This window comes from Gorilla gorilla, chromosome 6 (assembly GCF_029281585.2).
Source record: "Gorilla gorilla gorilla isolate KB3781 chromosome 6, NHGRI_mGorGor1-v2.1_pri, whole genome shotgun sequence".
In the NCBI taxonomy this organism is placed as follows: domain Eukaryota; kingdom Metazoa; phylum Chordata; class Mammalia; order Primates; family Hominidae; genus Gorilla; species Gorilla gorilla.
Window position 1 is genome coordinate 106,325,067 of NC_073230.2, and position 17,243 is coordinate 106,342,309.

The window sequence follows — 17,243 nt, forward strand, 5'->3', positions numbered from 1 at the left end:
CTTTCATCAGAAATTCAATGCCCTATCATTTCAATAGCTGTATTACTTGGGTCAAGGAAAATTGTTTTCTAAATAGTTGTCTTGTTTGTAGAAAATATTTTACCTTGTTTCTTAGTTTAGGATAGTTCCTTTTCTATGCTTTTTTATTTTTTATGAAGGCTTCAATGTGCCACTTTAAAAATGCCGACTATAAACTCTTGACTTAAAAATCACTACACACTCTTTTAACCATTCTCCTGGGCATTGATACTTCTGAATTGCTTGCTTTCTTATTCCTGTCTCTTGAAAGTATTCCCCAAAGAGGTAAGATTTTTGAAGCTTTCTTTCCATTTGTCTTTAATTTTCACTTTCTCTGGCACACATCTTTGTGTGCATGGAAGCATAGTACCATCTCAAATCACAAGTTTTTCTGATTATGACTCTTAACAGTATGTCTATCTCAGAGATGAGTCATATACACCTATATGCATACAAGCAAATAAGGCCCTTTGTCAAGGTTTTCACCTTAGTTTTCTTAAGATGTGGAAAATAATATGAAAGTTAATTATTTCCTTTAAATTTTTTTGGCTAAGGATAATTATTTTCCTTTTCAGTGTTTGGGTTTGCCTGTTTGTACATGAGAACAAAAAAGAGAGAGAAAGATTAAATAATTTCAATTAGGTTACTCTGTCTCATTTTTTCAGGCAAAATGTTGAAGAAATTAGATTTGATTTACTGAAAAAAATCACAGAAAAATGTTTGTACATACATATACTCATATAAAAACTACAATAAAACATAATTTTATGCTGCCAACATTCATAGTATCACCTAAAAAAAGGAAGAATAAACATTTCATGGCAATCAAGTTTTTATTGTTCTTTATTCACTTTTAGTTACTAAAAAATGAAATGTATATCAACAAATTAAATATATGAATTAACAACTGAGATTTAGCTAAAAGGTGCCAATCGCAAGTTTGTTGTAGGTAAAGGTCAGTGATTTGCATGAATTAAATCTCTTTAAACTTTGTTCTAGAAATGATTAAATGCAAAAATCTCCTGCAATACCTCACTAACTTACTAATTAAAATATTTCTTCTTAAATGAATAGTAGATACTGATTTGCAACTTCTTGCTCATTTATAATCTGTAATATATTTACTGTATTTACTGCACATTTACATCATTTACTATAACAGCTTAACAACAATCCTTATGATTTGTCAACATGTTGAACAGCAAATTTATCGTGATTAAGCAAAATTTTATTAAGATTAATGGGATATAATCTGATTTTAAGGGAATTTTTCAAAATGACAGAACTGAGCTGAAAAAATGCATTGTTATGGGTATAGTTAATCCAACAGAAACCTAATGCTATGTTATGGAAATGGTCTTCTTTTAGCTGTCATACATTTAAAAAAAAACCACATTTTGAATATCCTCAATAAGAAGGTTTAGACTGGTAAAAAGCAATTAATAGCAAACCTCGCAACAGAGTATTAAACAATGATTTAGGCTCACAGTTGATAACCAACCCTTTCAGTAAGAATTGTAGAAGCAATATCTTTCCTCAACAGCTTCACATATTGGAGAACACACTGCTTCAACAGAGTGATCCAAAGAAATTGAGATTTGGCTCAAAGGCCAACAAAGTTAATAATAAAGGCTGACTTACCTTCTCTACAAGATTATTACATTCTTTTATTCTTTAAGCCCTTTCTCCTAAAGATATAAAATTGGAAACAGTGTACCATAGTGGGAAGTCTGGAGTTGATGTTGAAATAATTGACAGAATATATAACAATGGTATTTTTAGGTAGTGAGGCTATTGATACCAACATATCACATAGACAATAATGGGCATCTCTAATTCTGCTCTTCTTAATCCTCATGCTGGGGAAGAAAGTCTGCTTTTGAATTATTAAAAATGGAAGAAATGATGGATTTGACTATTTACTTATCTAATTTTGGAGTGGAATGCTATCTTCAGTTATATAAAATATCCCTCCTGAGCTGTAGTTCTCAGTCCCATTACATCCCACTTCATCCCTCATTTGCGCAGCTCCTGCTGCCACAGTATCCATGCCTAGCATAAAACAAACTAAGTTAAGTCACGGTGGGGTGCCTTTTGTGAGGCCACGCAGAGTAGAAAGAAACAAAGAGCAAGACAGAGATGCAGAGAACATAAAGAAAACAAATAAAGCATTAACAAAAGGAGAGATAAGTGGGAAGGAAAAATAAATTCACCAGGCTAAGCATCATAAAATCACACATGCTCTTAAAATTTGGCCAGTAATTAATAGTAGTAGTATTATTATTAGTCTTTGTTTTGGGAGATTGCCTTCAGAGAGCTGGAAAATTCATTTCGAATTAATAAGGGTCTTTTTCTTTCAGAAGCATCTCCTAAAAATAAGAACGGGCTAATTAAAAATCTGACAGCCACCCCGATACTTACAGAATTTTTGCATATGCAGGATAGTCATCACAAATTGTATTCTCTGCACGTCATGTCAAAAGTATTCTCATACACTACTAGAGGGAGCTTAAGAATTTAAGGTGCAAGAATATATTTCTATCTTTGGCCCACCAGGGCCCTCTTGTAGGAGACCTGTGTTGGGCGGGAGAGGCCTAGTCGCAGACCCTGTCTTTTCAAGGAGAAAGCCCGCCACTGCTTCTTCTGAGTCTGGAGGTAAAACCAGTCCGGCATTGCTACTCCCTAGCTCTCTCCCCCTCCCTTAATTCCTCCTCTACATTTCAGGCGCATTTCGCAGAGTGCCACCTGTTCCTGCTGCTTACGCTTTTCATGCCTTCGCATTGACAAAAGTGAGCTCACCCTGCGGTAACCTTGTCAGGCAGCGCAGGCCAGTGGCCAGAGCAGGGCGTTAGGACCCTTTTGGAGGTAGTCCCAACTGGGATGCTGCAAAGCGCTTCTCTTACTACTGTCCTCCCTAGATGCAGAATTCGTCCCTCCACCCCTCTGTCCAATGGAACCACAGGGCTGGGAAGATTTTACAGCGTCAGTACTTCTCTGTCCGTCCACAGCCCGGTCCCTGAGGCTCTGTCCTCGCCAGGTGAGCCGAGCAGTACCTGGGCGTGGGACCGCTGGCACAAAGGGCACCCAGCCCCGGCAGAGGCTCTAACCTATGGCACACGCGGGCATATAGTGCCACCTGGTAGAGAGTCAACAGTGGTGCTTTAAAATGCAATACAAACCCCTCCTACATTTGTTGTCAAATCACTTCACGATTCCCAGGCAGGCAGTGGATTCTGCGCCTGGGAGTAGGGCTGGGGGGGAACGCTGCCTGCATGTGCAAAAAAATAACCCCCGAAGACGCGAACCAAGTCCTGGGTTGGAGCCTCTGCAGCCTGTGGATGCCCGCTGGGCGGCTGGCCGTCCCCCGGGAGCCCCGCGCGGCTGGTCCGCTCCGCCTGCGCACGCCGGGCGGCGGGAGCGAGCCGGCGCCGACTTTGGGAGTTCCTGGCTGCCTTGTATGGAGGGCTGCTCCCGGCCCGTCTCCGCCCGACTGCTCTGACGCCCAGCCCTCCCGCTGCCCACCCCCAGCCGCCTCCCTCTGACTTGCCTAAGAAGCCAGACGGAGCCTCTCGCTTCCACAAGTCTCTCTGCCTGCCATTCCCCCATTCCTGCAGCCACCCCCACCCTCCAGCGCCGTCACCCCTCCTCCGCCCCCGCCCCCGCCTCCGCCTTCGCCTCGGCAATCGGGGGAATAAATCAGGGAGGAAACCGAGAGGGAGAGCGAGAGCGCGCGAGCGCCGGCGGGCTCGCCGAGGTCTGTTTCCAAAGTCGCCCTTGATGGCGGCGGAGGCAAGGCGGCCGCGGCGCGGAGCAGCCGACGCACGCTAGTGGGTCCGCCCGCCACCGCCCCTTCCCCGGCGCCCGCTCCCGCCCTTGCCGTCCCCCGCGCGGCTCCGCGCCTCGGGCCCCGGGCGCAGCCGGCCCTCCAGACGCCCGCGGTCCCGGCGGCGTGTGCTGCTCTTCCTCCGCCCGCGGTTTCCAGCGCCGCTCCTTCCCCCGCTTGAGCAGGGAGGGGGCATTGATCTTCGATCGCGAAGATGGCTGCTGGCTGCCTGCTGGCCTTGACTCTGACACTTTTCCAATCTTTGCTCATCGGCCCCTCGTCGGAGGAGCCGTTCCCTTCGGCCGTCACGTAAGTCGGCGGGCCGGGCAGGGAGCGCCGGCCGAGGGGCGCCGCGGGAGTTGGGGGTGGGGGTCGGTTCCCGAGTCGTGGGGCTTTTCCGCCCGTGGGGGTGGGGAGCGAGCGGCCGGGGAGCCAGGCTCGGATGCGGAGACGCCGGGCAGGCGGTGCGCGCCGCTCGCCGCTGGAATGCGTCCCGAACCGGCGTCTCGGGCGCCTCCGCGGGGCCGGGCACTGGGGGCCGACTGTCCCGGGAAGCGCCCGCCGACGACTCGCGGCGTCTCAGCCCGTCTCTAACGGGATTCTCTAGACTTCAGAGTGCAGCCGTACTGGGGAAAAAAGTTTCCAGCCAGCTCACCCGCTCTGATTCAACCCAGTTCAATAAAAAGTTATGTTTTGGTTGGGTAATTTACAAATAGGTAATTTCAGGCTTGCCGAGGTAGCGTGGACTTCTCCCGCACTTGGCCTCCGAGATGCTCTTTAATTGCTGTAGTGCCCAAACTCGTTTTATCCCACATTACTGGATGCACTTGACAGCCTTCCGATTAGACGCGTGCTGGCTCCCCGCGGCCGAGCGTGCTGTCCACGCAGGGGGCTCGCAGGTACTGGGACCACGCGATCCAACCTCCCCAACCCATTATTTGAAACATCTAAGTGTCGGCAGACACGCGGTCCCTGTTCTTCAAATGAATAGAGCCTATTCTTTGAAGGAGGGACTATTTCCAGTCTCCTACAAATTTTCTTTTATTTTTACCATTTCTAAAATAACTTTTAAAAACCTCGCTGCTGTTCTGGAAATAGAGGGCTTATAGGTAGCTATAGTCACACCACAGGAAGGGAATGAAAAATAATAATTCTCTCCTCTCTTAGCAAAATAGAATCAAACTCAATGGCACATATAAATATATACATATTTTTTAATGCACCGAATAGCCTATCCGGCATTCTGGGAAAGCATTTATTTTGGTTCTTGAAGCTTCTTTAAAGCTTCTAAAGGTAGGTAATCTTAAGTGGATGAGTCACTTTAATGCATTTTACATAACAAAAACAAAGCCCAAGGTAGCTTTCCCGGTATTTATGCTGCTGGGAATTACTTGCTGTCCTTTGTTGGCTGAGTGCTGAATACAGGAGTTTTTGGTGGAAAGTAACAGTGAATCTAGCGATTGAAACCCTGCGGCTATTACTTAAGATTCAGTTTTAAGTATTTATTACCTTAGGTGTCAGTGCAAGAATCTGGAGGATGCACATTCTATCCCGGAGAAGGGGAGTGTCTAATTTTTGTTGTCATTGATTTACAGTAATGTTCCTCTTTAGATAGTCTTCCATAAAACTGATTGCAGATCCTTTTTGTTATGAAGCAAAAGGGTAAATGCCATCTGGAGATCTTCGTTTAATTGGCAGGATGTTCCAGTCAGATATTTTTAAACATAAAAAGAGTAAGAATCACCCTAAGGATGCTTCAGAATTATTTACTCTTATTAAGGCATCACACTTCCATTTAATTTTTTAAGTCTGTTTGTTGCTTGGCCTGTAAAGTGAGAACTCAAATGAGTCGCTTGCATTCTGTGTCAAATAAATAAGTGGCTCTTTAAAAAACAATCACTTTCTAAATGTGTTCCGATTACTCATTTTTTACAGTGTTGTTTTTAACTGACAATTTATCAATATTTTTATCATGGGAGGAGATACATCATCATACCATTGGGGAAAACTACAACAAAATACAACCTTTTATTCCTCAACATACTGTGGTAAAATATTAATGTAAAAATCCTTATTGTTAAGAAGAACATCTGCAATAATGCTTTCCTAAAATTATAAGTAAATCAATTTTCATGGTCAGAAATTTACTAGACACAAGAAAGAGTATATATAGTGGATTAAAATGGGAAGTAGGACATCACAATTTCTTTTTTTTGGAAGGATCTGAAATTTTTTTTAACGATGGAAATTCAAGATATTTTCAAATTATATAAGACATTGATTATTTAATGAATGAAATACTTAATAAAAGGTTTTGTGGAGCGAAGTCAATCTCCTGTAGGTAATCTTAACAATATTTTTGGAAGCCTTCTGCATCTTCAGTTTTTCATTTGAAAAGTTAGTAACACTGTCTTCTGAGGAAAGAACTGATGGTTGACATTTGTACTTCATGTTAGATTTCTGAATAAACTTTATGAAATTAAAAAATGCAATATTTTTCATAAAGATGTGCCGTTTGCTTTTCTTTCGAGAAAAGAATTCATATGCACTGTTTAATCAGGACAAATCTCAAATCTTTGGGGGAAAATTTCAAATTTATAAAAACTGAGTACAAAGATTGTAGTGTCAATAAAGGCAAATTATTATGCTTCTGTATATAAATTTCTCTCGGAATCATTAGTAAATATTTTTGGGTTTTTTTTTTTGCCAGTTTCGTTTTTCACAGAAAAAGTAATGTAAGAAGTTTTTATCAGCTGAAGAGGAAGAGCATGCCATCACACACTATAAAATTAATTATGCACTAATTGGAGTTGGACATCAATTAGAGTTAGTAGTTCAAAGTTGTTTTTTTTAAAAATATAGAGTGTTTACATTTGTATGAAGGGCTTAAATTCTATTATGGTAAAACAAATGATGTGTCAGTTAAGTATCTTCTTTCATTTTTTGCTCTCCTGTTTAACATACATTCTAATATAAATTTTCTTTTGGATTAAAGTAGTAGTTAACCTGTTCTAAGAGTTAACACTAAAATAGATGTTTTTCAGACAAGGAAATTTTGATACGATTATTTCTCTGGGTTAGGTGTTTCTTTTGGAAATGTTTGTCTCCCTAAGGTGTGAAACATAAATACATGATATGGTAGCAGCCACATAATGTGTATTGGTTGATATATAAGTGGAAAATATATCATTTTTATGCTATAGTATGCACATGTCGTATTGGTATTTTTAAAATGTAGCTTTCAAAAAGGGTAGTTGTCCGTTTTTCTAGAAATAATTTCTTGCCACATGTTAAAAGACTTCTATTTTAAAATTTAGAATTACATGTGTGATAGCCAGTATTATAATGTTAATTTAAATTTGTCCTTAATTTTAGAATCTATTTACAAATGCAATTAAAAAATATATAGTTATAACTATTAATATCAAACTTTTATCTCAGTCACATCAAAATGCCAGTCAGTCTACAATAATTGGCTGAGAGCCTATTGGTATACAGGGATTTTAATATAAAGTGTACAATGGTATAAATATAAAACTAAGAATTGTGGATATCCACAGGAAATAAGCATAAATTCTCATAGAAGTATAGTACTTTTGGCTTTAATTACTTAGGATATATATATTTTTTCCTGTTATTAGAGAAATTTGTATTTAAGGCTATAAAGGAGAAATTTTGTATGTCAGGATATTGTAATGGATATCTGTTCCATGCATTATAAGTGACATAATTATTCTCACTTGAAGTCAGCAGTTTCTGTTTACATTTTACATAGACAAGGAAATGTGCCATATGATCAATTATGAGATAAAATATTAAATGTAAAGTAAAACCTGAAACAGTGAACATTAATAAACTTTTCTCAAGTCTTTAATTTTGTTCTCATCGGCTTAACCATATAACATGTATTATTCCACAGATGTATGTTTTAAAATATGCAACAATAGATATATTTTTCCACGTAAGTAGTAATATTATGTTAAATTTATTAATGTTACACATAGCTATATGTGTAGCTATTTGGATTGGCATTTGAATGAAAATTAAGCAGACTGAAATGGATATAATTTTTGAAAAAAATGTAAGAAAATACAAGAATCTAAGCACATTATGGTTTATTAAAGGGAAATAAAATGTGCCTTTATTATCTCCCCCTCCCATGGCTTTCATTAATTTAATTTAATAAATATACATAAAATTTGAATATAAAGTAGGTGGTTCATTTTGACAATAGATAAGAGCTTTACAGTTGTTTTCTTCACAACAAACTGACTGTCTAGACATCTTTCTGTTATTTCTCCAACATTGTTAAAACTAACAATAAAATACTCTTCTTTCTAGGGTTTACACATAGTAAATTTTTACAAAAACATAACATATGGAAATCATTATTGTGCTAAAATTTAGTATATATAGGAGTATATATTCATAAACAATAATGCATTGAGAAATTTTACAAATAATTTTTACAATAGTGCTCATAACAAACTATATAATTTACATATTCTCTGGAGTATCATTATATAAAGCACCTCTTAAGGTTTCTCTTGATTTCCCTATTTCTCAATATAGATGCAAGTTTCCAAGAATTTCCTAGCACATGTCTTCAAGCTATTTATAACTTTAAATTGGAGATTTAAGTGGGTAAAATGAAACATATCTTAGGCAAATCATGCAATTTGTTGATCTCATTTAATGTCTTATATGTATGGACATAAGCAATTCTAACATAAGTATACATAGCATTTTGGGAAAAAAATCAGAATTTCAGTATTTCAAAAAAGTAACATTTTATTGTTATTAAAATGACAACGGTCCATTATTTCTATTAAAAGAGCTGTCTGTGGTAGTGTTTCAAAAAGCAGGTCAGCTGCTTTCCATGGCGAACAAACTTTGTTCTATTATATCGCCTCCACATTTACTTAAGGCTTACAGTGTGCATCAAGCACTGTGTCACTAAGTGTGTCAACCAGTCTTTCTTTTCATGAACTATCTGTGAGCAGTACCACGACTGTTCCCATGGCTTTCATACAGCTGCTTTCCAGTAAACTGGGAATGGGCTGTGATGGCCAACCATGTAGCTTACACATGATTCATTTTTTTGTGTGTGCACTGAAACATGTAAACGATTGCGTCGTGTTGTTTACAGAGTTGAAAGAAAAAGGCAATTGACCACAATGTCAATTAAGTAAAAGTGGCAGCACTTTGTGAAAAAATACTATGTTACTACCTTTTCCTTGAAAGTCCAAAATATTAACATCGTATAATTAGATAACTTTCCTAGTTTGTGTCACTATATAGTATTCTATTTAATAGATAGTATTTTATGTATATGCAAATACACATATATACGTGTGTATGTCGATACATATTTTTAAAACTTTAAGTGGATTGACAGAGTAGAAAAACCTCAGTAAGGTAAGTTTATTAACAAGTGTGCATACCTTAGGTCTTCTGTCAGTCCACAACTGTTTTCAGGGGTTAAATCTAACTTAATAACACCAGCATTTAAGAATGATTTGCCAAGACAATTAAATGAGATATTGCATACACAAGCAGCCTGAAAATGCTCAAGTCCTATAGAGACGGGTTACTAACATAATTGACAAGTAATTAAAAAAGTGATTCTAAAGACAGTTTTGCTGTCTTTTAAACAAGTGTGAGAAAGAAACTATACCATTTGAAATGTTGGCACCTATTAAAAGTTCTTTACATACTAAGCAGTTTTATTTCTTTCATTTAGATCAGATATACTTTGAAATTTAGAATTAAACATATTTGGTGGTGTGATATTTTAGGAATGAAGGCAAATGTGCACAGGTTTAAAATTTTTATTTGTAAAATATAAGCTCTTAAATATCCCTTCTTTGTAGGCTTTACATCTTTTGTAGTAATTCAGTACATAGAATCAGCTACTCTTAGCAGTTTTTAAAAATGAGTAAAGAAAGCGGTCATTGCTCCTTTATATTTTGCCACTTGTTTGTACAGGTTATGAACGAGGAAAAGATTGACTTTGTGGCCTCAACAAACCGGCACACTTTTTATAGTTAATTTCAATAATTCAGAATTAGGCTGTTATATATAAAGCAATATTTGAAGTTCTCTTTGAATATGAATGTGGGATATTTCTGGCTAAATGTTATTTTAACATTTGCTTCTGCTGATTTTTTTTTAACCATATGCTCTGTGGATTTAAAAAATTAGGATACATTTAAAATTCTGTATCATAAATGGAAGAACAACTTAAACTAGAACTGGTGGCAGTAGAAAATAACGGTGCTGGCCATTTTAAATGCTTCAGATTTGGGGATAATCTTACTGTCTATTTGAAGCTCTTTTTTTCTGAGTAATTAAAAATACGCTATGGTGGTCTTCTGGCAAATGATGGAAAGTAATTCCAATGTTATTTTATTCAAATAATAAATTCTGGTTTCTCTGTCTTTCATACACACACATGCATATAATTACTATTAACCATAACATTATTATTTGTATATAACATCAAATCAAATGAAAAATTTTAAAATGTGTTTCTCTTAAGTTACCCGTGATCAGACCTCAATTTCAGGTCCTTTTCACTTCAATCTGCGCTCCCTGTTTCAGATTTCCTGTTACCACCAGACATTTCTCTCTAAGAGAAATTGTTGAGGGATTTTGATATACGGATAAACCTGTAATATGTAATCAACACATACCAAAGTTGTCAAACAAGTCTAGAGAATTGTTTCTTTTGATATTTGCCCAATACCTTAGGGATAATTAGGGAAAAGAGGGGAAAGAGCTAATAAAATTTTTCTAAGGTGCATACTGTCAAACTATGTGAAGGGATGGTTAAATATTAATAATGCCATATTTTGAGAGTTACAAGAGGGATGGTGCAATGAAATAAATGGGCTCAGGCAGACTGCAAAAATCTCTTGTTTTAAAAAAGTGAGCAACGGGCATTGTGGTGAAAATACTCTGAGGAGTGATGGATGTGTAAGTGGGGCAGAGAGAAGAGCCCTCAGATTTATGAGATGCAAAATTACATTAAAGATACTAAAGGTAGCAGTTGGTTATTTTTCTTAATGCTTCTGTTTTCTTCATTTCCCATATGAGCTTGGTTATATTGGAAATGCTGCTTCCTAAACATAATAATCATTTTTAGAGACTTAAATATTCACATTTGGAAATTCACCTTAGAGACCAAAGACAATAAAATTATCTAGATCTCAGAACATAAGTACTTAAAAATTCTTAGTTTTTATGAAATTCTGGGAAATGGTTTATTGGATAAGAAACACTAGTATAACATTTAATTAAGAGCTTAAGTGCTAATCAACAAGAAAGAAATTCCGTTAGAAAATTTTTTTCATTAGATTACAAGAAAGAAATAACTTGCAGGTAAGCAGCCTTCTAGGTAGTATGCTTAAAACTAGGCTTCTAAATAAATAGTACATTTTATTTTTGAAGTTGTTTTAATTTATACTGCCTTTTTAAATATTTCTTGTTTCAAATATTTTTAACACCAAATATAATTTAATTCAACAATTAACGTGATGATTATTATTATTCAGTGCAAATTACGTACTGCGCTGAGCTACATGTTGAGAATACAAACTGAGGGAAGAGAGTCCCTAAGGAAAACATTAGCAACTCCAAGCTGACTGTGGAACACTGGGATACATCAGAGCATGACCAAGGAAAAAGTACATTGCATACTGAAGGGGCATGGTCTAAAGAAACGTGGTCTGTTCTTTGTTAGGCACTGGACCTGTCAATTGGAAGTGATGTTGGTAGCTGTTGGCTTAAGTCTGGTTATAAATTTCTTGCATGCTGACCCAAGGAGGGGATGAGCAGTGCTCATATTACATCGACGTTTGCAATAGCCCTGTTTGGTGTACCAACACAAATTTGGTCTTCTATCCTGTGTTGCTGTTGAGATTTTTAAATTAAAAAAAAAAAAGTAATAGGTTTGAATCATAATATGTAGAAGATGGATTAAGGAGGGCCAGTATATTAGGCAGAGGCAATGAGACTAGTTAGTATATCATTGCAGCATTCACTGAACCAGAGATGATGCCCGAGGTTTCAAAAAGATTAGTGGCAGTGAGAAGGTGAAGCAGGTATGAAGTAGAAGTACAATTTCAGGACTTGGTGGTTGTGAGATTTGGGGAATCAGGAAAGGAAGAAGAATTGGAGATGACTTTTAGATCTCTAACATGTAGGTCATGTGTCATTAAATTTTGTAGGCTAGAGAACACAGGAGGAATGCAGGTTGATGTTGTGAGAGTGGGAGTAGGTTGATCGTTGGACATTTGGAGTTTGCAGTGTCTTTTAGATGTCTGTTAGGCCCTTAGAAATATGTATCTGGGCCGGGCATGGTGGCTCACACCTGTAATCCCAGCACTTTGGGAGGCCGAGGTGGGCAGATCATGAGGTCAGGAGAGATCGAGACAATCCTGGCTAACACGGTGAAACCCCATCTCTACTAAAAATACAAAAAATTAGCCGGGTGTGATGGCATGTGCCTGTAGTCCCAGCTGCTGAGGGGGCGGAGGCAGGGGAATCGCTTGAACCCGGGAGGCGGATGTTGCAGTGTGCCAAGATTGTGCCACTGCACTCCAGCCTGGGTGACAGAGTGAGACTCCGTCTCAAAAAAAAAAAAAAAGTATCTGAAGAGTTTGGAGACAAATTCAGAGAGCAGTACCTTTGAAGGCAGAAGAAGGATTTTTTTCATTTATTTAACTCATATTTAGCTATAATCTACTAAGATAGACACTGAGTTTCAAAAGAAGGGCCTTGATTTACAGTTTCATTTTGCGGAGAGGTCAAACTAGATGACCCCTTTAAGGAAATCATCAGGCCGCTGATGAAAGAAAGACGTCTAAGTAGCGTGTCAGGGACAGAAGCATGGTTTCAGTGGCTTGAGGAGTTGGTCAAGTTGAGAATATGGAGACAAGTGCAGATTGTTCCTTCCAGGAATTCGGTGACATGAGGAAAGTGAGAGATAATAGAGTAAATTCAGAGGAAGACATTATCCTTAGCAAACTAACACAGGAACAGAAAACCAAATACTGCATGTTCTCACTTATAAAGTGGAGCAACATAATGAGAACACATGGACACATAGAGGGGATCAACACACACTGGGACCTTTCAGAGGGTGGAGAGTGGGAGGAGTGAGAGGATCAGAAAAAATAACTAATGAGTACTAGACTTAACGCCTGGCTGATGAAATCATCTGTACAACAAACCCCTACGACGCAAGTTTACCTATGTTACATACCTCCACTTTTATCCCTCAACTTAAAAATAAAAGTTAAGAAAAAACAATAAATAGTAAGTTAATATTAGGCCATTTGAGATTGTAAATTGTACAAAACCGTAGGACTATCTTAAACCAAAAAGAAATATTTTTAAATGGTAGTGGAGCTGGATGATCCATCATGGGAGTTCAGGTCAAGGATGTTCCAACAACTGCAGAAAAAGGTGAGACTGCTATCATGATAATCTCTCAAGTCATTTTCTGCTTTTCTTTGTGTCACTTCTTTCTTCTCTTTCTCTGTAAATTGGCATTATCTGCCTCCAGTGCTCATGGTGTTGAATGGTTGCGAGGGATTGTTTTCTCCTTTGAAGCCTTGAACCAGCTTGAGTGTAGAATTCTAGTCCTAAAGATAACCTCCCAAAGAAGATGTGTTGACAGTCTGAATATGGGCCAGATGGCCACTTACAGTCCATTTAATTGTGACCAGGAGATGGGATTTGGAAAAGAGACTCTGGTTGCCTGAGCTTGGGTTAGTTCACCATATCTGGTCCAGTCTTCTTAGGAGGTATTACATTGTAAAAGGCCAGTTGCTATTACCCTGGATAGGGGAAGAGCTGATTCTCAGAAAAAGGCTCTGGTGAGAAGGGTGGGGAAGGTGTGGAAGGCTGTACAGACAACTAAATAGTGTTACCAGAAGGGAGATTCCAGTATCTCAGAGGGAGAAGACCAAATGTCAGAGAGATGAAAGCAATGAGATGCCATGATTGATGGATGAATGTTCTGATAGAGGCAGGTGAGGAAGGGATCAAGACTAAACACAATGTCTTACAAAGTAACTTTTGAAATATGAAACAGCCTTGAGAATTAAAGCAGATGGTTGGAATACAGGATAGATATAATTTTAATTTACTGGAGATGTTTTTAGAGGAATGATTTAAATTATATTCCATTCTCAAGAAGGAATGACATAATTCAGAAATGTAATACATACACATTAGTAATATTCAAATTTTGAGAGGAATGGACTAGAGTTTTTCTTTCAGTGGTAGTAACAAGACTCCAGTTTGCCACTATATTACCTTTGGACACAGCAACATTTGGTTCTCACTTGTCTTTATTTTTCATTTACTTCTTTCCTAGGAGAGATTATCATCTTAAAGATTCATGTAGTTTTATAACATGTCATTAGAATTTTTTTTTTTTTTTTTGAGATGGAGTCTCACTGTGTCACTCAGGCTGGAGTGCAGTGGTGTGATCTCAGCTCACTGCAATCTCTGCCTCCCGGCTTCAAGTGATTCTTTTGTCTCAGCCTCCTGAGTAGCTGGGACTACAGGCGCACACCACCACACCCGGCTAACTTTTGTATTTTTAGTAGAGATGGGGCTTCACCATATTGGTCAGGCTGGTCTCGAACTCCTGACCTCAAGCAATCCACCTGCCTTGGCCTCCCAAAGTGCTAGGCGTGAGCCGCGACACCCAGCCGATGTCATTAGATTTTAAAAGTGTGTGGTGCTTGTGGTAGAAAGATCTTCCAGTAATATCACTGAAAAAGAAACAGATAAAAGAACAAATAGTTCTTTCCTTGGCAATTGAGCATTACTTATTCATTAATTTTGAGCAGATAGTAGTGGTTTACTGCCCGACTCTATTGGTGCTTCCTGCCCCCAGTAGAAGGGAGAAGTTTTGGTCGAAACAGATCCTTGTCAAGAAAAGAAAATAGTAAACTCTAGAAGATAAAAAAACCACCGGAAGTTGGGCGAGGGCTCGCTTGTAGGCTCAGCTATTGGGGAGGCTGAGGCAGGAAGATCGCTTGAGCCCAGGAGTTCAAATCTTGCCTGGGCAACATAGGCTCATCCCTAAACAAATAAACAAACAAAAAACTGACATAATATCCCTGCAAAGCATATCCTTGGTTAACCCTCACTGAGGCATCTCAGGTCTCTTAAAGGTCTGGAAATTACTGGCACTTGCCATCACAGCAGTTCCTGAGTTTCCAAGATGAATGAATGAAGGGTTAGGATTGCAAATGCCAGTGGATCTAAGAATCAGTCTTCATCTCATTGGTACCGTTGCAGTGTGGAAAAACCATGCTTGCGGTTTGTGGCAAGAGATGAGAAGAGTTAGGGTGGGCTATTTATTTCCCTTTTGTGACTTTGCTCTTTTTTCTCTCCCATAGATATTCACAGTTTGAACTAATTTTGGTGTCTCTACCTGCAGTGTCTGAACAGTAATAATTATTAACAATCATCCTTCAATTACAATAATATTGTTTTCTGACATTTTTGAGCTCCTTCTGTATGCCAGGCACTATTAATTAGTACTCTCCAATTTTTTTTTTTTTTTTTAAGACAGAGTCTTGCTCTGTTGCCCAGGCTGGAGTGGAGTGGCGTGATCTCGGCTCACTGCACCTCCACCTCCTGGGTTCAAGTGATTCTCCTGCCTCAGCCTCCCTAGTAGCTGGGATTACAGGTGCGTGCCACCATGCCCGGCTAATTTTTGTATTTTTAGTAGAGATAGGGTTTCACCATGTTGGCCAGGCTGGTCTCCAACACCTGACCTCAGTAATCCACCCACCTCAACCTCCCAAAGTGCTGGGATTACAGGCGTGAGCCACTGCGCCTGGCCTCATGTTTTTTAATCCATCTAACCTTCAAGGCAATCCTCGGAGATAAGTATTATTATTATCTTTGTTTTGTAAATGCGGGAACAAGTTTAGGGTATGAAGAACTTTTTTGAATTTCCTTAGGAGTTCAGATTTGATCTCAAGCAGCTCAATTCTAGATTCCTACACTTACCTGCTGAACTTTGCTGCCCTTTGCAGGAGCTTTGAGGTCTTAGCATCTATTATCTCGCCTGGCTGCATATTCCAGCAATAAGATTGAGGGAGAGGAGTCATGTAAAGTAGAGCATAACTAACTCTCAGCCTTGATTTCTCCATCTGTAGAACAAAGATAGTATTTTTGCTTCCTGCATCCAATGTTATCGTGAGGATTAAATGAAAGAATGCATGGGGAACTTTGAAGGACTGTTTAATAGCCAGGCTTCATTATGTGTGCCTTATGTGGTTTTTCTGCCTTTAAGATATCATGAATTGATGACTATGGATTAGTGAGCTAGATTATTGTGCTAATATATAACCATTTGGGCCATGAGAAAAACTTAAAATGAATGGAAAAAGGGATGCTTAGCAGGTCTTAAAAATGTCTCCTCCTAAAACCTGTGCAGTCTTTCATCATAAAAGGGAAAGGGAAAGATATGCAGTGGAGTGTAAGTGGAATAGGGTGGGTGAACTGTTGCATCCCTAGGTTAAGGACAAAACCAGTGTCCTAAAAGAGACCATGAAGAAAGCAGAACCACAAAGCATTTGATGTGCTTTGTTGTGACATTTCAGTCAGCACCTGTTGTAGGAGAACTGTGCCACAGAGAGTGAATCTATTTTTAAAAGTCATAGCTTTACCACCAGTATCCTCTCATTGTCAAAGATGTGAGTTTTTAGCCTCAAAACAGAATATCTGAAAGTTAATAATGCAATCTATCCAGGATGTTTATAGAAATGATTCCAGACTACCCTACAAATTGAGCAAGTGCAGGATAGTAAAATCAAGACCAGTTGCATTTTTCGCAACCAATACAGAAGTTGGCAAAAATCTGCCAAGAGCGTACTGAAAAAGGCCAGCGTTTACTTGACTCATCCAGCTGATGGTTAGTTACACTCATCTAACTCCAGCCCTTCACTTTGCAATATAAATGGAGTTGAGCCTCTCATAAACACTGTTCTCTTGTTGGTAGAAATCAAACACTGAAATAAAATTTCTGGTGCAAATTTGGAGTTGATTTATGGATAAAAGAGATGTTTTAGATTAACCAATACATAAATACCATGACTAATGATTAATGATTACAACTTGATGATAACCATTGAAGCAGCAAGTTTTCAATGCCAGGAATCTGGTTTTTTTTTTGAGATGGAGTCTGTCTCTATCACCCAGGCTGGAGTGCAACTGCTTGATGTTAGCTCACTGCAACCTCCGCCTCCTGGGTTCAAGCAATTCTCCTGCCTCAGCCTCGTGAATAGCTGGGATTACAGGTGCCAACCACCATGCCTGGCTAATTTTTTTATATTCTGAGTAGAGACGGGGTTCACCATATTGGCCA

General features: G+C 38.8%; 1 protein-coding gene across 8 annotated transcripts in view; it reads left to right on the top strand.

Annotated features, from left to right (window-relative positions):
• Nucleotides 1-3,548: 3,548 nt before the first annotated feature.
• CACNA2D1 (calcium voltage-gated channel auxiliary subunit alpha2delta 1) overlaps nucleotides 3,549-17,243 on the top strand; it is a 494,639-nt gene continuing 480,944 nt past the window's right edge. For 5 of the 8 annotated variants that reach the window (XM_055347566.2, XM_055347565.2, XM_055347567.2 and 2 more), the window contains exon 1: nucleotides 3,550-4,150. In XM_055347566.2, the coding sequence (XP_055203541.1) occupies nucleotides 4,056-4,150 (95 nt within the window). In that variant the 5' untranslated portion in view covers nucleotides 3,550-4,055. Of the gene's footprint in view, nucleotides 4,151-17,243 lie in introns of all 8 variants that reach the window. The other 3 variants (XM_019031687.4, XM_019031688.4, XM_055347564.2) reach the window with 2 other exon arrangements.